At 53.6% G+C, this 20,306-nt stretch overlaps 1 protein-coding gene across 1 annotated transcript in view; it reads left to right on the top strand.

The window, feature by feature from the left end:
- The window catches only part of COL22A1 (collagen type XXII alpha 1 chain), a 268,416-nt gene extending 248,702 nt beyond the window's left edge, over positions 1–19,714 (top strand). The window contains exons 53-64 of the mRNA XM_030875888.2: positions 118–162; positions 950–1,003; positions 2,769–2,822; positions 4,637–4,690; positions 6,162–6,233; positions 6,394–6,429; positions 7,244–7,288; positions 9,697–9,876; positions 11,421–11,487; positions 14,019–14,201; positions 16,329–16,406; positions 18,534–19,714. Coding sequence (XP_030731748.2) covers positions 118–162; positions 950–1,003; positions 2,769–2,822; positions 4,637–4,690; positions 6,162–6,233; positions 6,394–6,429; positions 7,244–7,288; positions 9,697–9,876; positions 11,421–11,487; positions 14,019–14,201; positions 16,329–16,406; positions 18,534–18,724 — 1,059 coding nt within the window. The 3' untranslated portion in view covers positions 18,725–19,714. The remainder of the gene's footprint in view (positions 1–117; positions 163–949; positions 1,004–2,768; positions 2,823–4,636; positions 4,691–6,161; positions 6,234–6,393; positions 6,430–7,243; positions 7,289–9,696; positions 9,877–11,420; positions 11,488–14,018; positions 14,202–16,328; positions 16,407–18,533) is intronic.
- Positions 19,715–20,306: the final 592 nt, after the last annotated feature.

Genomic DNA, 20,306 nt, shown 5'->3' with positions numbered 1-20,306 from the left:
GCATCGGGTGAGACACAGAGAGGGGTCAGGGTGCGCTGGACCATCTCCCTGGACTCCACCCTGTCCCGCGCTGTCAGCCTGCTCCTTGGTGGGGTAACTTCCTTCTCTTTGTTCTAGGGCTTCAAGGGACACACCGGTGACTCTGGCCACCCTGGTCCCCGGGTGAGTGGACGTGTCGCCATCAGGTCATCCCAGTGCACCTGAGCTGGCCCTTCTAGGCAGAGGGCTCCCGGGCCCTGCAGGCGGGGCAGTGCCGTGTCACCTCAGAGGGGACAGTGGCAGCATTGGAAACATCATCCCTCCTCAGTCAAGTGTTTCTAGACATTTCTTCTGGGGGCCAGACGCTGATGTACAACCAGTTTGACCAAGTCAGCCTGAAGTCAGGTGTGGTCACTGCCGGCTGTGCTGCCCACAGACTGTGCTGTCCTGGGTCCGGGGAGACGAGTGCTGTCATTAGGTGTACTTTCCAGAGGAGGGAACTGAGGCCCAGAGGATGTGGGTGGTTTTCCCGAGGTCCCAGAGCTATCGGCTTATCCCAGATGGAAGGCTCTGGGCCCTGTCTTCCTATCCTTTAGCTTCCCCCATCTCTTCCAAGTGCCCCAAACAGAAGGACCCTCAGGGGTCCACCGGTTAACCCCACTGCTCTGTACAGCGAGGAGAAAGCTGAGGTGCAGAGAGGGTCCGGTGGGAGACAGAATCCCCAGCGGTTTGCCTGATCTGTCAGGAGGTGTCTCCCTGCAGCTCAGAGTGGCAGAGCGGGCCCGGGCCTCGAAGCTGGCCTTGAGGACACTGCAGACCCCACTTGGGGCCAGGACTCAGTAGGGTGCTTTTGGGTGGGCCGTCCTCTTCTCCCCCTCCCAGATGCTCCGAGACCGCTGCGGCTGGGACAGCGGGCGTCCTGCATCTCCCTCCCTAACGGCGGCTATTTTGTTTCTGCTTCCCCTTCTAGGGAGAGCCTGGGGCTATGGGGCCCCCTGGCCGGGAAGGGTCACCAGGAAAAGATGTGAGTGTGGGTGTCCTGTGGGACGCGGCTGGGCCTGTGGGAGGAGGAGGTGTAGAGGACGTGCGTCACTGAAGGACCAAGAGAGGCCCAGGAACTGGACTGGGGGGTTGGGGCCACCGTGGAGAGAGTCACGGGCGAATTCTAGGAATCTGCTGGTGATCCCTCACCTTCCAGCACCACGGGCTGCATGAGTTCTCCTTGGGGTCCCGAGGAGGCCCCGGGACTGGGCTTCCGGCTCAGAGGGCTGGTGCCCATGCCATATGACGGATGAGGAGGCTCTGCTGAATCCGTCATGATTTGTCTGTTGACCTCAGTGATGCGCGAGTTGGATCTGGCCTTACGTGGACTCAAGTGGCGTTTCAGAGTCTCCCCAGGTTATTTCTCCATCTCCAGTATTCTGTGGCCTCATGGACCCATCACAGCACCACTGGGTACCCCTCACCTGCTCTCACTCACTCGGGGGCAAGTCAGGGTGGGACGAACCACCTTTGACCCCAGTCATACAAATAGAAAAACTAAGACCCAGAGAGGTCAGGAGACTGCCTCAGGGTCACACAGAGTCAGAGGCAGGAGGAAGCAGTGTGGAGTCCAGATCTTCTAGCTCTGCATCCCCACAGGGCACTGGCCTGGGGACGTGACAGCCTGCAGGGCCATCCGACATGTGCGGACACAGCTTGGCCTCCCGGGAGTGGGTGCTGGGTCAGGAGCACGGGCACACGGTCCTCAGGTCCAAGGCGGGCCCATGCCCGCCCCCTTGCATCCTTCAGGACCTGCCTTTAAGCCCTGGCGAAGTGCCCGCTGCCCCCGGGTGCTTGTCCTGTGTTGTCTCCTCGGCTGACCTGTTGTCATGAGACGATGGAGCAGGGAAGGATCTTAGCAGGAATCCGATCTAGTTCTTGTGCTTTTCCTGAGCAGTGGGATCTGTTGCACAGACCCCAGCCTAGTGTGTGGAGGCCTCTCACTAGGTTCAAAGCAGAAAAGCTGCCTCGACCCCAAGCGGGGCCTCTGCCCAGCCCTGTCCCCTAAAGGTGCCTCTCAGGTGCTGAAGGGCAGCTGGAAAATCCTGGTCTTGCCAACCCTGCTCACTTCAGTTTACAGTACAGGGCCTGAAGGGAGCTCCCCAGGCAGGGGCGTGGTTGGGATTCAGCTCGCCCAGCAGGTCAGGCTGCAGCTGGGACAGCAGCCCAGGATGCCAGCCCGTGGTGCAAATGCCTTCTTCCCCCCTTCTTAGCTCTCTGACTTGTAATTTAAAAACTCCATCTTCTGGGGTGTTCTACAGTCTAATTTGTGTAGGAGCATGGCCAAGCTTCTGTTTTTTTTCATTCATTACACGGGGAGAACTACAACCCTGTCGGGAGGCTGCCTGGAAGACCACGTAAGTGGTGGTGGTGAATCCCCACTGCCTGGCACCCTGGAAGGTTCCCTACACCTTCCAGGTGGAGTTTTTCTTACTGTGAGGACTGAGGCAGGAGTAGCCCCAGGTGACTGTCCAGACTCAGGGAGAGGACACCAAGAGAAGTTCTCTTCCCTGTTACCTGCCTTAGTTCCAGATGGAGCCCCCCGAAATCCCCGTGGGGACAGGGATTTATTCAGCTGCAGGAAGTGAGTTTGTTCGTATTCAGAATAACTGGTGACTGACGATGAGACGGTTTGGGCACCATTTGGTCCTCTTGGGTAACTGGGTGAAGTTTGGTCCACATTTGAAACGGTGTCTCTGCCGTCTTCATGCGGCGACTCTGGATAACGTGATCTCTCTCTGTTCCAGGGTGACATTGGACCCACAGGGCCACAGGGTCCCCGAGGACTGAGGGGCTTACCGGTGAGTTTTGCTTTGAGACTAACCTGCTCCCTGCTTTGGCAGGGCTGCTACCATGGTAATATTTGCTTGGTTCATCCTGGTACAGCCCTATGTGTTGTAAAAAAAATGACAGAATGTCTTAGCAGTTGGTAAATAGCCACTGCCCTAAGCCCCCCTAGTGGCCTAGGACACACTCTCCGGGCTCTTTTCTGGGACCGCCTACCCACAACCCACTCGGCACGGCAGGAGCGCCGTAGGACTTCCCCTCCAATCATGCTCTAGCTTTAGGGCATGCTGGCGTTCAGGGCGTGCCCTGTATGAGTTCACTAGAGCTGTCGTTGCAAAGAACCGCAAACGCAGTGGCTTAAACAACGGAAATTCATTGTCTCTCAGGTGTGGAGGCTAGAAATCCAAGACATTTATTGTCTCACTGTTCTGTAAGCTAGGAGTCCAGGATCAAGGCGCCAGCAGAATGGGTTCCTTCTGAGGGCTGTGAGGAAGAATCGTCCCTCAGAAGGCCTCCCTTAGCCTCTGGTGATTTGCAAGCAAGCTCTGGCAACCTTGGCCCATAGAAGCATCACCCCAGCCTCCTCCTTCACCTTCACATGGTATTCTCCCTGAGGCCGTGTCCCTGGTCCAAAAGTCCCCTTTTTATAAAGACACCGGTCATATTGGATAAGGGGCCCCTCCTACTCCAGTATGGCCTCATCTTAATTAATTACGTATGCAAGGACCCTATTTCCAAGTAAGTTCAGGTTCTGACATACTGAGAATTAGGACTTCAACATATGGGTTGGCGGTGGGAGGACACAATTTAACTCATAACACGCCATGTGGTTAATAAATATTTTGAATATTATCTCTGCCCATACATGTACTTAAGTGAATCTTTCTCTAATCCAAGAGCAGCCTGAGCGAATATGGGAGAGGGATGTAGAAGATAAATACTTACATTCCTGGTTCTGTGTCAGAAGAAGCACCTGCCGTATCCCATTTAACCCAGGGCCCTTGTCATAGGGGCTGCTGTAATGTCTATGTGCCTGTATATATGAGCATAAATGTGACCCGTGATAAGGGTGCGAGGGTCATACAGGATGGAATGTTAGAAAGTAAAGAGAAAATTCCCTCTTCATCCCCTCATCCCACACTCCAGAGGGAGCCACTGTTAATAGCATTTTGTGTATCTTTGAAAGTATTTTCAGTATACCTACTAGCACACAGACAGAATGCACGCTTGTTACACACTTCATCTTTGCATCTTGCTTATTTTGCATAGCTTGTGTGCATGTACATATATTTTGAGTGAGTAATGGAATCAATGAATGAGTGAGTAAACCTGCAAGGCAGATATATGGGCTTTCTGGGTCCAGGTTACGCAGCTGGCGAGAGCTTCCGGCGGGGATTTAAACCCAGGACTTTCTGACATCATATCCAATGTTCTCCGCCTCTCGTGGCCGTGGCCGTGAACTGTGTCTTCAGGCTCCTACGGAAAGAACGTGGGGGGCGGCAGGTCACATGTGTTTGACTCACCAGGTGGTGCCCCACTCTCCCCTGATGGGGCCACAATGGCTCAAATCCAGCCTCCCATCCTGAGTCAGCGGCCTGTGAGGGTTCAGGGTGCCCTCCATGCCCACGGTCCGTGATCCCCAGTGGCCAGAGGAAGGGCGCGACAGCCTTCTGATCAGGGCGCATCCTCTAAGTAATGACTTGGAGCCACGCTGGTCTGTAACAGCTGTATGTGTGACATCAGGCCCTCCGCATCCAGCAGTCTCTCTGTCCCACTGTCCTGCTCTGTGAGGTCCTGGCAGAATTCTCTCTTCTGTTTCTTCCACCAGGGTAAGAACGGATCGCCTGGATCTCCAGGAGACCATGGCACTCCAGGCAATCCCGTGAGTACTGTCCCACTGCTGTGACGGAATCAGGGCAGTCTTTGAAAGGTTGTGTGGTTTACATCACAGACTGTCTGGTCTCTGTTTCCAGAAGCCTCAGTGGGAAAATATGGTGTTTGGATGGCAGGAGTAGGCTGGAGGAAAGGGGAGCCGCGAACGGTGTCTCTCAAAGCTTAAAATACACGTGATTCTGCACTTGGCTCTCTGTTGTCTATGACCATAGACATCCAACAGGACAAAACTACTGAAGACTAAAAAACACATGTGTAATAAGGTTGCATGGTAGTTGATGGATGTTTTTAGATGATGGAAGGACAAGGTCAGGCTGACCGACCCTTACCATCTCAGACAGGGCAAGGGTGCCTCGTGACGATGCCTGTAACACAGGTTCGGCTGAAGAGGGTCCTCCTGCCGGTGAGCAGGTGTTAGCAAGAGCTAACAACGGGTAGGTAGTAGAAAGAGGGTGACATGAGTCATCAGCAGAGTCCTGGGCACTGGGTAGCAGGTTCTGGATTTGGGGTTCAGGTCTGGTAGATGGGGAGACATGGTGGGGAACATTGGTCCTTGATGGGGTCTAGGGGTGGATAAGTGACAGCCTGTCTGCTAGTCTCCTCCCAGCCCAGCCTTACCGTATATTTATTTGGTAAAATTGGCAACCCTGTTGAGAAGGCCACCTTTGTGGTGTGTTGTTCAAGCGACAGATGCATGGGGTAATGGGCAGAACAGTCTGGCCAGCTGACTGTTGTCACTGTGGAAATTAGGGTGACCCGTCAGTCTTGATTTCCCAGGAAACTTCCTGCTTGTAGCCCTGAAAATCCTGCATCCTGGGAAACCCATCATCTCCCAGGCAAACGGGGCATCTGGTGGTCCTGATAGAACCCCATCTGCCTGTTGGACCAGGGACAGCCGTGTTAAGGCATCTAACTCCTCAGCACACGTAGTGACATTCCTTAGGAACCATCGTGGGAGTCTTGTTGCCTCCGCTGAGACGTCACAGACAGGACGGGGTTGGGTCCTGGGACCGATCCATCCCCAGTGCAGAGCTGACCCCAGAAGAGCTGACCCACGTATGGTGGCAGCCCAGAAAGGTTAAAACTAAAATTCCCGAACACCTTTCCCCCAAAGTGCGCCTGCCAAACCATGGGACGAGCGGGCCGAAGGGCAAGAGGCACAGTTGGGGGGCCCCGTACACAGCAAGGTGTTTTGTTTAATGTTTGTCCCATTTTGCTTCTGTTGCTTCGAATGGGAGAGACGTTCACTGTTTGCAGGAGACTCTCCTTCTGCCCCCGCACCCCGTGGGGTGCTCACAGTACCCCATCTCTCCCCAGCCCAGCCCCTCCGTTTCAGGAAAGGGCTCTTCTATTTTGTTCACGTGCCAGGTCTTCAGAGTACAGAGGGGTTACGAGGTTTCTGAATCTTCTTGAGTTGACACTTGACCTTGAAGAATTAATGCCCTGCTTTCCCTCTGCAGGGCCAGAAGGGAACCAGAGGAGAAAACGGCAGCCCAGGGCTCCCTGGCTTCCTGGGTCCCCGTGGGCCGCAGGTGAGCATAGAACGCTGTTGGGGAATCTCCCCGGCTGGCCCTTTGATCGCTGTCTGTGCTGGAGCGTGACTTGGGTGAAAATGTCTGTTGTAAAGACAGTCGTGTTATCTGCAACGTGCCGGTGCCGCAGAGCTCACTGATATTGTGTTCTGTGTCGTAGGGTGAGCCGGGAGAGAAGGGAGTCCCAGGCAAGGAGGCAAGTACTGTGCACCCCTCTTCTCCTCTTGGTGCCCTTTCCTGTGGGAGACACAGGCTCACTTCGTGGGCGGGCGACACGTGCTGTCTCATGGGGCCCTGGGCCTAGCAGGGCTCCCACGCGTGCTGTGTTCTGCTGTTGCTGTCCGGAAATCCTAATGCTTTCTGAATGAGGCTCCACGTCTTCACTCTGCGTAGGGCCCACCAGTTAGGGAGCCAGCCCAGGGTACCATCGTGTGATGTCTCTGACTTGTCTGTGGCTCTCCGCACCCAGTCCATCAGCTAGTCCTGTCCATTCTGACTCCACGATACCTCCCAGCTCGGCCCATCTCTCTCCATCTCTCCCGCTGGACCCTAACGCAGACCGCCATCATCTCTCACCTGGACGTTTGCAGTGACCTCCTAACTGGCTTCCTTGTGTCCAGCCTGCCCCCCGCCCCACTCCTTCCCCACTCACCAGCCAGAGTGACCTTCGTAGAACAAACGTGAGATCATGTCAGTTTCTAGTTCAAGCCTCGGCTCTGTGCCTCCTGTCAACAGAGACACCCCGGCCCTGGTCACTTCCAGCCCTCAGGATGGACAGGAGCAGGTGTGGGAAGGCACGTTTCAGGAAGCACAAGCCCAGGGTGACTGGCGTGTAGACAGCGGGAGGGCGTGACCAGGGCCGGAGCAGGACTCTTGGAGGACCTGCCTTCTCCAGGACACCTTGCCCTCAGCACACAGGATCCGAGAAGAACCGAGAAGGGCAGAGAGGGATGCCCGAGCAGATGGGGTGGCCCTGGTTAAGTGACCACCCTCCTTTGGTTTCATTGCAGGGGACCCCTGGGAAGCCGGGAGAGCCGGGACCCAGAGGAGAAAGGGTAAGTGGGGCAGGGGGACTGTGTCCAAGGCTTTAGGAAGCAGCCTGGCCTGCGGAGCGGCTCCTGTGGTGGCCTCTCTGTTCTCTGTTCCCCCCGGAAATTTGTGAGCCCCCAACGGGAGGCTTTTCCCGAAGTTGTAGTCAGTGATGTTGGCTTTTGTCATGGTTTTTTGGTTGTTATTTTAAGCAGTAAAGTCATCGCAATTACAAATTCAAAGGCGAGCATGCCCAGACTTTGACAGATTTCCGTCTCTCCTCTCCGTGTGCGAACGCCTGTGTGTGACACGCTTGGAGCCCAAAGTGCCAATTTGCCAGGAGCCAGATCTGTTCCTGGAGGTGACAAGGGAACAGATTTTCCCATAATGAATCGCCTTGGCGCTGCGCTCAGAAAGCCCTTCTTTACATTGCATTCCTCCAAAAAACAACAGGAAAGAAAAAAATCACTTTTTTTTTTTTTTTTTTTTTTTGGAAGAAACGCCGGTGAGGGGAGGGGGCATTCTCTCACCGCTGCCAACTGCTGCTCCCTCCAGAGAAATTAGACATCTCGTCTGCCCAGGGTCCTGTGCTTGGCCAGCCGTCACACCGTCCCACTGTTGCCCGACACGGACGGCACACCACCCCGCTTCGACCCTCCGTTTGTTTTCCGTGGTGCTGCAAAGAATTTCTCTCTGCTTTCCTTGCAAGTTGGATGAGTGAGGAGCTGGCTTTGCCTGCAGGCCAGAGCAAAATGGAGGCAGAGAGCATCAGGGCTTCTCACCCCCACAGATCTCTCTCCCTCCTCCCTTCCCAGTGAACATCATTCCCATGGCTGCTGGTTCCTGAGCTTGGAGCCGGGGGAGGGGCCGTAGCTGGGAGGGCACTGAGGGTCTTGCCACCCAGCAGCTGGCCAGCTGGCCCCCGGGAGCTGCTGGAGTTTGGGTTGGGAGCCGGGGAACTCAGACGGCAAGTATGAATCTTCTGGATACTGAATCAGTACATAGAATCTTCTCGAATACCGAGTCAATAATGGCGAGTTGCCTTCCCCAGTTAAGTGGCCTTCCCCTGTTTCGTGGAACGTTGCCAGATAGCGGTCAGGTTCCCCATGCCTTGGACTCCAGAGAACATTTGAAACGTGGGACAAGTCCTCTCACGGCAAAGGGATGTTGAGACGTTTAAAGAGCAGGAAATGCCACACCACAGCCCTTGGCGTTGAGGGGCACGAGGCACCAGGACTCTCCTAGACCCCTGAACTTGAGATCACCCACGGATGGCAATGTCCCCATGAAATGCATCACCTTCGAGAAATTTAGGTGACCCCCTCAAATCTGGGTAAATGCCTTTTTTAATTCACTGCTCTTTCTGTTATTGTTGAAAAAGCAATACAGACACGTAGTTAAACAATACGAACTGCAGAAAAGTGGCTGCAGTGAAGACTAGGTGCCCTTACACCAGGCCCTCTGGTCCCCGTCCCCTCCCCAGGTCGGTTGCTGTGCACGTCCTCTGCATCTTGCCCTAGTCCGTGCGCAGAACCGCGTGGGGTGTGCGTGTCAACATGCCTATTACTAGATCCCCTGCAACGTGTCAGACTTTTCCCACCGTTTTGCTCTTTTCGTTTTTCGTGCGTGTATGTGGCAGATGGTCTCATAACTGCACCGTCTTCCTTTTCCGTGGCTCTGGGTCACGCCCATAGCCATGTCCCATGTCTGGTTACCTGTGGCTTGTCTTTTTCTTGCTGTTTCCCCCCCTCTGCTGCCTCCAAGCAGTGGAGTTTTTACACCCTGAGGCCGTTAGCCTGGCCGCCGTATTTTCAGACTCTCCGACAATGGAGGCTGGCTGGTCAGACACCCGGTAGCAGATAGGGCAGAGGACTGGACCGTCCCGTGGTTGCCATGGCGCCCAGATCATTGATCCAGAACTTCAGTCCTTGGGCCAGCGATGGGGAGAAAGGGGTCCCAGGCAGTGTCGTCCTCTGCGGGCCCCCTTGGGCTGAGAGGAGGGGGCAGATTCCCTGCGGGTGAGACATCTCTGGCTGACGAGTGCCACCATCCCTCCAGCTGACGGAGAACAAAGCTGGGCCTGAAGTGGGCCAGAAGCTCCGGCAGCCGGGCTCAGCGGCTGGCCTTCTCTAGCCAGGCAGGTGGAGCTGCGCTACTGGGACGGAGCACGGGACTGGGATTTGGAAATCAGAGCTCATGTCTTGTCCTCTGCAGACTAGCAGTGTGATGTGGGCAGGTAGCTTTGTCTCCCTGGGCCCTCGTGTCCTGGTCTGTGGCATCAGACTTGAGTCATGGGCCTGCCAGGGCCGAGGTCTCCTTTCCACCGCTGAGGACGCAAGGGGCCGGCAGAGTCCCTTCTGTAGCCGCGCGTCTTGTCTGGCCTGGGGGCGCCTCCTAGGCCTTTGCTCACTGAAGCGTTTCTTTCCTCCCCTAGGGAGATCCTGGCATCAAAGGTGACAAAGGACCTCCCGGTGGGAAGGGTCAGCCTGGAGACCCTGGGATCCCAGGCCACAAAGGTCACACAGGCCTAATGGGCCCCCAGGGACTACCTGGGGAGAATGGGCCGGCCGGGCCGCCGGGGCCCCCGGGCCAGCCAGGATTTCCAGGACTGAGGGTAAGGATATTGGGGCTCCTTGGGACTGAAGGGGAAGCCCGTGAGGTGTGTGGGCTTCAGAGGGACCAGGTTACAGATCCCAGTAACCTGCATGACCCGGGGCAGGTGACCTCTCCTCTCCGAGCCTTCGAAAGGGGCGAGGAGAACCTCCCTCCCGACGCTCGCTGCGATGGTTAAAGGAGGTAACGCCGCATGGCTTACAAGGGCTCCAGAGCAGCGTCCCTCTCTCTCGGTGTGCTGCACCCCCGAGGCTCCACTCCTCGGGCTGTCGCGCTCTTCTGCCCCAGGACCTGGTGCCGCAGGCCACTGAGAAGGTGCAGCCGGATCTCAGTGATCAGAGCTTCCCGCGGGGACGGCTGGCTGTCCGTCCCGTGCCCGGCTCTGCCTCTCTCCTGTCTGCCTGTCTGGGGTACTCGTTCTTCCCTTTGGGTCCAGCTTTTCCCAAACGTAAAAGGAAAGGCTTGTTTAGAGCAGTGTTTTTTCTTTGAACATACTGTATTCCCGTGGCAGACCTCTTATTTTTCACAGACTTGTAGCATCGGCACACGCTGGCTGTAGAGAGGAAAAGGCAGAGCTTGGTGGACGTGTCAGTGGGGGCTGGTGGCCAGGTCCCCGTGACCTCCCCACCCCGCCTCTGCAGCCCGCGTGGCCCTCGGGGGACCCTCCGGTTCCTCAGAGCACAGGCTTACGTGGTCTTCAGAGCCCCCGCCTGCTCTGAGGTTCCGTGTCACTGTCCCTGCCAGGGTGCCTGTGGCCAGCCTGAGCTTCCACCACCGTGAAAGAGGCCAGGCAGCCAGCCCCCCACCCCTCCTCTGAGTCTTTGCCAAGTTCTCCTGCTGCTGTGGGTAGTGGTGGACATTCTGGGACTAACCTAAAAGATTATTGACCAGAAAGGCAAACAAGAGAATAAGGACACAGAGCCCATCTCACGCTGTGCTAGACGCTGGGGCTGCAGAGATGAGCACAGTACAGCCCCCAGCCTTGGGAGTGGACACCGCCCTGAAGGGCTCTGATGACGAGGGGGGAGCCCGGTGCGGCAGCAGGTCTGCTCGCGGATCCGTCTAAGAATCGCACGTTGCCGTGGGCGCCTGGAGGTGGTGCCCGCCTTCTCTGCCCCCTGACCCATCGGTTTCTGTGACCAGAGCAGGGCAAGCCAGACCCTGGGGACCAGAGCAGCCAAGTGACCAGTGGGAGGAAATCAAACACGATTTCATGCAGGAGGCAGCCTGTGAGCGGGTCCTGCAGGAAGATGGCATTTTGGCAGGGAGAGGCTCAGAGCAGACCTCCCGGGTCCAGAGCTGGGGAAGGGGTCTGTGCGGGGACGGGGGGAGCAGGGGCCCCAGAGAGAAAGGGGTCGCCGTACATGACGGGATAACGCTGCCTGCATGGCGGGGAGCGGGCAGACGGCTCCAGGTGTAAAAGGGGTTGAACTAGGGAGCTGTGGTGTATGGGGCTGTGACCGTCGTGGCTTCCCGAGCCATCGCAGGTCTCAGGAGGCAAGGGTTCCTGGGAGGATGAACGACTCCGCCTTCCCTCCCTCCTAGGGGGACTCTCCATCCATGGACATCCTGCGGCGGCTCATCCAAGAAGAAGTGGAGAAGCAGCTGGAAAGTGAGTAGCTGGGCTTTATCACAGCCGTGTAGGTCGGGTCCTGGGTGCTTTTAAGAGCCCCAGGAAGCAGTCCGTTCACTCATCCTTCGGGACTTCTGTAGCCTGGTTGGAAAAGGCAGCCTAAGAGCAGCTCCAGCAGCAATCAGGGTTGAGGCGCCCCTTGCAGGCTCCAGCCAGCCTTCTCTGGCACAGATCCCGCTCCAAGCTTCTCCTCAGGGCAGCTTGAATTGCCGCTGCTTGACTACCTCCAGGAAGCTCAGCATCTACAGAACAAGCTTCTCACGATCCTTCATTTCTTCCGTGCACGCAGTTGTTTATCTAATGAGGAAGCAGCCCCGACAGGCCTGCAGCGGGTCTGTTAGTTAGAACTCACAGCCCGGGGAAGAGACAGAGACATAAACAGACAAGGCGGCTTCAGTACAGTAAGAAATGCCTGTGGTTTAATTTGGCACAGGGAGTGTTGAAGAGGAAGGATGAAAGTACCTAGGATAGCTCAGGGGGCGGACAGGTGAGGAAGGGCTTCCCGGAGGAGGGGCCATGTGAGCCGAAAGCAGGGACAGGATCCCAGGCCTTCGGAGCAGCGTGTGCCGAGCCCCTGAGGGGGCCGGAACACACAGTGCTTTCAAGGAACTAGAAGCCTTTTAATCCTACTGCACTGGATTTACGGTGAAATCCCAGTCTTGCATGAGCCCCATACACGGCAGGTGCTCAGGAAGGGAGAGAGATGGGAAGGTAACAGTAATAACACGAGCATGCGGGGCCGGCCCTATGTCGGGTGGAGTCCTCAGCGCTCAACACATGTTAACCCGTGGAAGCCTCGGTGAGCCTGTGAGGCGCGTGTGATTGTTAGCGTCAGAGATGCTGAGGAACGTAACCAAGGCCGAAGAGCTGGTAAGTGTCTGACCAGCGTTTGCATGCAGGTAACCGAGCTGCAGAATCCAGGCTCTTAACCGTCATGTTCTTTGGACCAGTGACCATGCCCACTGCCCTATGTGTGGGAAAGTGTTAGGGGAAGAAAGTCACAGACAACTCTGTAGTAGGGAAGATCGGAAACCCACTGCTGTTCCCAGGCACGGATGGACAAGCGGGAAGGACGTGTTTATTCACGTGGTGGTGTCTCAGACAGTTATTCTGCGCCTGGCACATGGCAGACTCTAAGTGGGGTAGGGGACGCAGCACTGAACAAGATGACCCTCTTCCCTGCCCTCTTGGCGTGTCCAGGTGAGCATGGTCTGTCTCCCTACGCAGGAGAACCAAAGACGATTCCCCGGAGTGGACAGCACAGAGCTGGGGTTGGTGGAGAGGAAACCAAAGGCTGGAATGGTGACCCCCACCCGGCGGGGTGGGTCCTGAGGGCGCCCGTGTGGCGATCCCCACGGTCTGCTCTCTGAGGGCTGGATTTATCGGTGACAGGAAGGGCCTCCACCTGTGAGGAGTTTCCAGCCCTTGGGCAGAGACAAGCCCTGTTTTGAACTAGTTTAACTGGAGCGTCTGCTGGGCTTGAGTCCTTTCTTCCAAATAATCTTTCGAGGGGGAAACATCAGCTCCACTTTCAAGATGAGAGAATCAAGGCTCAGAGAAGTGAGGCGTGAGGCCGGGTCTCAGTGCTAGAGCACAGCCCTCCCGCTTCCCTGCGTGAGACGATGAGGGGCTGCCGTGGGAAGCCGACCCAGCAGGCTGTCAGAAGCCCCCGACTCTGCCTTGGTTCTGCCACCAGGGTACCGGGAGGGTGTCAACATGCCTCTCTGGGCTGGGTCACGCCACCTGCGAGATGAGGGGCTTGGCCTGATTGTCTGGGCCGTGTGGCCAGCAGAGCAGAAGCCCGTGCTGGCCCTCGGGCGGGCTCCGTATGCCCAGTGCAGAAGGGGGCGTGGCAGCCGGCAGTGGGACCTCTGGGGCTTTTGAATCAGTTCTGTAATCTTCACGTTTCAGATGCCTAAGGATCATTAGTGGTATCATATCCAGCCCTTCATTTATAGATGAGGAATTAAGCACTTAGAGAGGAGAAACCCCTAAGCTGCTCTGTGTAAGCCACTTAAATCCCACCCACCCCCACCGGCCTCAGTTTCCCCAAACTGACAATTACAACAACAACTTCTGCTGCTGCTATTACTGCTGTCAGTGCCACCTCCATCGTAGCAGCGATGTCCACGCAGCACTTAGCTTGTTCCAGGAGCACTTTCAGTGCCTTGTCCCATCTGCTCCATCCTCACACCAGCCCGGTGGGGTGGTGGTTATTTCATTGCATCCATTTTGCAGAAGAGGCAACGAAGGCTAAGAGAGGTCAGGTAGCTCGCCCAGGGCCACGCGGCCGGCAGCGGCTGCTTGGGGACCCCAGCCCAGGCTGCCTGGCTCCAGAGGCCACGGCTGTAGGTACAGGTGCCGTGCAGTGTGCTCTCGATGTAATTTCTCTTACTCTTGTTTTGCAGCTGTTACTGTCTCCCCAGGGCTGAGCTTGGCAGTGAGCTGCCATCCTGTCTTTGGGGCAACCCTCCTTCATGAACTGTCTCTCTGTTTTTCCTGCTCCACAGCCAGACTCGCCTACCTCCTGGCCCAGATGCCCTCAGCGCACACCAAGGCCTCTCAAGGCAGACCCGGGCCCCCAGGGCCCCCTGGAAAAGATGGGCTTCCAGGTCGGGCAGGCCCCATGGGGGAGCCAGGACGGCCTGGGCAAGGGGGTCTGGAGGGACCCTCTGGGCCCATAGGTCCCAAAGGTGAGTGAGGACCCAGGAAGGTGCGCTTTGTACACGACACGAGGGCTGAGGAGGAACCAGGGTGCGTGGCATGCGTGCCACTGAATATGCGTGGTTCAGCCCATTCTTCTGCCCTGCAGCCTGCCAGCACCCTGCATTGTGGCATCCTGTAATTTCTTCGTATGCAGAAGAGGGTTTCATACTTGACACTTCTGCAAAATGATGCTTCTGCCAGGAGCATTGAGTCTGTTTCCTCCTACTGTCTTTTCTCTCTCCATCTCCACTGCTCGAGTTCCAGGGAGTAGCACGAAATGCCCCTTTTCTCCTTTCGAGTTGGGAAGTCAGTGAGGATATCAGACCTTTAAGCTCTGGGCAAATGGGCATTGAACAGCAGCTTACATGTGAATAAGGTGGTTTGAGCTAAAGCTGGACATGGCTGCCAACTCTCCTGCTCTCAGAGAGCTGCCTGACCTGGACGCAGCTGCTGCTGGCAACAGGGGGTCTGTCCTTCAAGGGGCAGCGCCTGCCCCACTTACCACAGCGCACTGTGGAAGCAGGTCGCAGCCACTCTCTTTGCAGGCAGACAGATGTGAAAGGGCAGGAAAGGACGTGAGCCCAGACTCACCCACCTGATCATTCACCCTTTCTCCCTGGCAAGGAATAAGCATGTGGTGGGTGCTGTGATCTCAGCCGGCACTTGGTGACTGAGGTGGGGGGAATGCATGCCCCTAACATCTTCCTCTTTCAATCTTCCATTCCTTAATTCTTTCTTTTTTTTTTTTTTGGTTGCTGCAAGGTTTGCGGGATCTTAGTTCCCCGACCAGGGATTGAATCCACGCCCTAGGCAGTGAAAGCTCGGAGTCCTAACCACTGGACCACCAGGGAATTCCCTCTTAATTCTTTATTCATTGATTTATTCCTTGTAATGTTTCTCCTACTGAACTTTTTGTTAAGTTCGTGTCCGAGTCCTACTTCTTTTGGTTCGTAAAACAAAATACATGAAATCAATGTCAACAAGAAAACATAAGGCATAGAAAACATCAGACTATGACAAAAAACTGACCAAATGTAGTAATCATAACAATAAATAAGAGTGGCCTAAAATCTCCATGAACTAGCAAAATTTCAATTTGGATTATAAAAGAAAATATCATATGTTGCATACAGGAAATATTCTGGAAGCAACATAGCAAAAAAAAAAGGAATGATGAAAAAAAAGTTGAGAGAGACAGTTTAATCAAGTTTGTGTAGTATTAACCCAATATAATCTCAGATTTTCTCCCGGGGGAATGAACCCTCTTTCTTCTGAACATCTATTAGGATTTTAAATTCCTGTGATTATTAGGACTTGTCTGATTCTGCTTCACGTTAGAATTTCTTTGTGCCCTGCTTCATCTGTCTTATTAGAATTCAAGCTTCCTGAGAGTAGAGCTGTGTCTTACGTACATGCAGGTTTGTTTATCACCCAGCTCCTCCTTGATAAAGGTTCAAGTAAAATGCTTTTAGCACATGGTGAAGAGTAGGCGTATGTGAGTGGATGTGGATGGGAATATGTGTTTGTATACAAGAGAGTGTGGGTGTGGACATTTGGGTGCCTGTGTTTGATGTGTTTATCAGTGTATGCATATTTTTGCTAATATATGTGCGAATGTACATATGTGTATGTGTAATTGGGTAGTTACGCACTTGAGTGAATGTTTACGTGTATATATGTGTATTTGAGCAAATGTTTGGAAGGAGTGTCCAATTATTTTGGTGTTCACATGGGCGTCTTTCTGAATGCAAGTGTGTGCTTGAGTGTGGGTGTGAATGTGTGAACAGGAGCTAGGGGTGTGAGTGTGTGCTTGAGTGTGGGTGTGAGTGTGTGGACGGGAGCTAGGGGTGCGAGTGTGTGCTTGAGTGTGCATGTGAGTGTGTGAACAGGAGCTAGGGGTGTGAGTGTGGGTGTGAACGGGAGCTAGGGGTGCGAGTGTGTGCTTGAGTGTGCGTGTGAGTGTGTGGACGGGAGCTAGGGGTGCGAGTGTGAGGGGCGTGCGAGCCGTGGAAAGCACACCAGCAGTGCTGGCCCTGCCCCCTGTGTGGTGGGGCTCCCTCTCTCTGCCACCGTCCTGGGTCTCTACCATCAAAGATGCATGTTTCTCTCACCAGGTGAGCGAGGAGCCAGAGGTGACCCAGGTGAACCTGGAGTTGGCCTCCGAGGCGAGGTGGGACCCGCCGGGATCCCAGGTAGGAGCGGGCGCTGGGCTCTCAGGTGGGGAAGGGCCTGCCAGCAGCGAGTGGGCCACACGGGGCAGCCCTCCCACCTGCATCGCCAGGGGCCTTGGGAGCGGCTGGGAGAAAGGGCTGCCTTAACTACTGACGAGGCGGAACCCAGATTTGTTTTATTACATCTTTCTAAGACGTCAGCTTCTTGGCTCACCGTGCTAACTGTAGTATATCCCGTGAGTTCTTGAGGTGTGTCCCGTGAATTAAAAGTCCTGTGAAATGGTCCTGAAGAAAACTGATTTGACCTTAAATAAGTCAGGACAGTGCTGGGGACCGTGCTTCTCTTTCAGACATGCCTAGTACGAATTAACTTCTCTGGTGCAGTGCTAAGGGACCTTGCATAAAATAATAATGTTTATTTCAGTTAAACCAACATTTTCCAAACTCACTTGAATGTAGGATGCTTTTTCTTTCACTATGTAATGTAATACCCTGTTACTATTCTCAGAACACATTTTGGAGAATGCTGGCCACGTGGCAGGGTGGCCAGCCGTCCTGGCCTTTCTGGGGCTCTGGGGTTCCTGGGACATGCCCTTTGAGTTTTGAAACCTGGACAAGCTGGCCACCCTAACTAATGGTTGTATGGGACTAACTCTAGAACACAGCAGTATCGCACTCCGAGATGAGGTGTGGAAGAACTCAGACTGAATTGTTATCAAACTCCACCTCACTGAGGCTTCTATTTTTATTTAATTTTACTTTATATGATTCCCCGTGGTCATTTCTGAATATTAGGCCTGCAGGTCATTTTATTTTTAGTACTTATATCTTCTTGATTTTCCAAATTTCCTATGGTGGAAATGTTATTCTCATGAGAGAAGATAACTAGACACACATTATACATATTTGTGATGCTTGCCTACTTTTCAGTAGCTTAAAATATTAAGAATATTTTAAAAATAAGGCAATTCCAAATAAAGATTACAAGGCCGAACAGAAAGCATTGTGATGGGGGAGATAATTGTACCAACATGAGGCTGAGATGATGACTAGATGTCAGTGGTTCCCACCTGAAGGAATGAACAGCACTGCTGGCTCAAAACTCAGTCGAGACAGGAATACAATAGATTAAATAACTACTACTAAAGCATGAACAGAATTCATGCAATGTCCAAAGATCATTTAAAGAGAAAAGTTTACTTTTTGTTTATTTTATGGAGGGACTCAGATTTTCTAACAAGGTGATTACTAAGGCTTAAGGAAGAATATCACTGTTAAGGTTAACTACAACACTTAGCACTGAGCTTCCCAGTTGCCAAAGCAAAAAGGGAGATTGATTACATATGATATTATGATGCTTAATAAATGGAGGCATAGAAGTTTGTTTTAAGTAAACAGCCTAAATGGGAAAGGAATTTGAAAAAGGATACACGTATATGTATAACTGAATCACTTTGCTCTATACCTGAAACTAACACAACATTGTTAATCAACTGTACTCCAATATAAAATTAAAAGTTAAAGAAAAAAAAGATTTAACCAACAAAAAAAAGGAAGTTTGTCTTAGGTAGTATTTTCTGGATCTAAATTTTGGGCTCTCAGTTACTTACTTCCTACTTACATTGTCTTTGACTCTGATTTGCAGAGTAGTTTAATGTAGTCCATGTATGTGGTTCCAATTTAACATATAGATAAAGCCTAGAAACTACAGAATAAATGGGACCATTTAGATACTGGCTAATGGAATGTGACTAGGTATCTCCAAGGATACATGAATTGCGGCTGACGGTTAATGGTAAGGACTTGGTGTCCCAACTCGGATGCACCTCCTAGAACCAGACACAGACGGTCTGGTTTCTCTTTTCCTTGTAACAGAGGATGCGTTCCCTACCTGGCCTCCATCTCCCCTTGTTTATTTCTCTCCTATGGCACCCTGATTACTGTCCTAGTCCAAACCGTTAAGGCAACCCTTTTCCTGCAAAGCAAGGTGTCCACATTTCCTCCTCTCTCCAGCCAGGGTGCCCAGACCGTGGGATGCTCTGAGGCTGTTGAGTCTTCAGTTCACACTGAATGGAAGTAGCGAGATCAGGCTCATTTGCTCCAGAACGAACTTGAACCACCTCCTGTTTCTTTTGCTCCTTGGGCCAGGTCAACCCGGGGAACCTGGCTACGCCAAAGATGGGCTGCCCGGGGGTCCCGGTCCTCAAGGGGAGACAGGACCAGCTGGACACCCTGGCCCCCCAGGACCCCCCGGCCCCCCTGGCCAGTGTGACCCCTCCCAGTGTGCCTACTTCGCCAGCCTCGCTGCTGCTCGACCTGGTAATGTGAAGGGCCCCTAGAAGAGTCCCGAATGCCAGGAGTCGGCGGTGGATTTCTGAAACTTGAACGCAGAGCCCGATGGGAAGCAGAGGTCTTGAGACATTTCAGCCTTGTGTGTTTTTTCTTTCTTTCTTTTATCATTTGTTTTTGTCTTATTTTCTTGAGAGACCTCAACATTATTAAAACCAACAGATGCTGCCGGTCGGTCAGATTATTATTATTATTATTGTTGTTGTTAATTATTATTATTATTTCATATGGTAATGCTTTTCGAGTTTTTCCCCTCTCCTCTCAAGTTGGGAAAACTTGATTCGTGGGGCAGGGGACTGTTTGGTTCTCGTTCATCTGACAGCCCCCATTTGAAGTGTAGCTGCCAGTTTTAAGGAAACTCTCGGTGCTATGAAACCCCGACCAGACACTTGCCAAACTTACCTCTTTCCTCAAAAGGAGACTTTAAGAAAATGAGGCAATGGGCTTCTATTCTTGATTGTGCCCAGAGGTTGCCCGGGGAGAAATTATCCACCAGTCGCTACTTCCCAGGAGAGAGAAGTAAAGCAGGAAGAGAAAGAATTTGCAGACACGAAGAACATCCTGTCCTCCTGATGCGAAGCGCGCGCAGAAGGGCGCAGACTCCCTCCTTTGGGGCCAACTCAGCACCTCGGTGTTTCAAACCTGTGGGAGTGAAACACTGTCGCACGGCTCGCAGCAGCTTCCTGGAGTCCCACATCTGCACCAAAGATGCGGAAGCTGGTGTGGGAAGAGTAGCCCCGTGTGTTACTGTGGCTTCTGAGCCGTGGACAGAACCCCTCCCTGCCCCTCGCTGTTGGTTTCACTCTAATTTTGAAATCAGGGGGTCCAGAGACCACTCCCGTGTGTTTTCCTGATGGTGGGCAACTGGCCGGGGTGCTGGCCAGAGCTGGGAAACGTGTGCTTCCAGCTTCTGGCTCTGAAATAAATGGCATCGAGTGTGTGTGTGTAAGTGACACGCCCAGCTTGAACGGGTGCTCAATAAATCCACGTTTCCTTCTCTTCGGTTTCCCGTGACGATTCCCTCCTTATCGCCCGCGTCTGCCCCCGCGTAAAGCCCTCCAGGCTGGGGATGCATCATTTTCCCTGGGGTGCCCAGGCCAGAGCCACGGTCCAGTCCACGTGCTGAATACACACGTGGGTGAGCTACTGCGTGTGACCGCGCCAGCTCCTGGGCAGCGTACTTACCCAGCACCTCGTTTTTATCACCTGTGTGCTAGATGCTTCTAATCAATTTAGGAACCCGGAGTACAGACGTCCACAGATGTTGGAAGGGTCCATATGTAGAGAAACATTACTGCCACAAGTTAGAAATAGGATCCAAGACCTGCTTCTCTCATCGGAGCTGAATCTGGGGGTCAGTGGGTGTCAGGTCCTCGGGAAGCAATGCCTGTCAGTGCAGGGTGAGACGACCTCCTTCCTGTTTTTGCACATCTGCCATCTCAGTGTATTCCCACAACCGTAAAAGACACAAGGGCGTTATTATAATATCCTTTTCTGTCTGAAGAAACAATCCCAAAGGCCTTAGATATCCTCTAATCCAGTGACTTAACAAAAATTTGACCGTGACCCACA

Source organism: Globicephala melas, chromosome 17 (assembly GCF_963455315.2).
Source record: "Globicephala melas chromosome 17, mGloMel1.2, whole genome shotgun sequence".
Lineage (NCBI taxonomy): Eukaryota > Metazoa > Chordata > Mammalia > Artiodactyla > Delphinidae > Globicephala > Globicephala melas.
The sequence above is the reverse complement of the archived record's forward strand: the minus strand, read 5'-3'. Positions and strand labels throughout refer to the sequence as shown.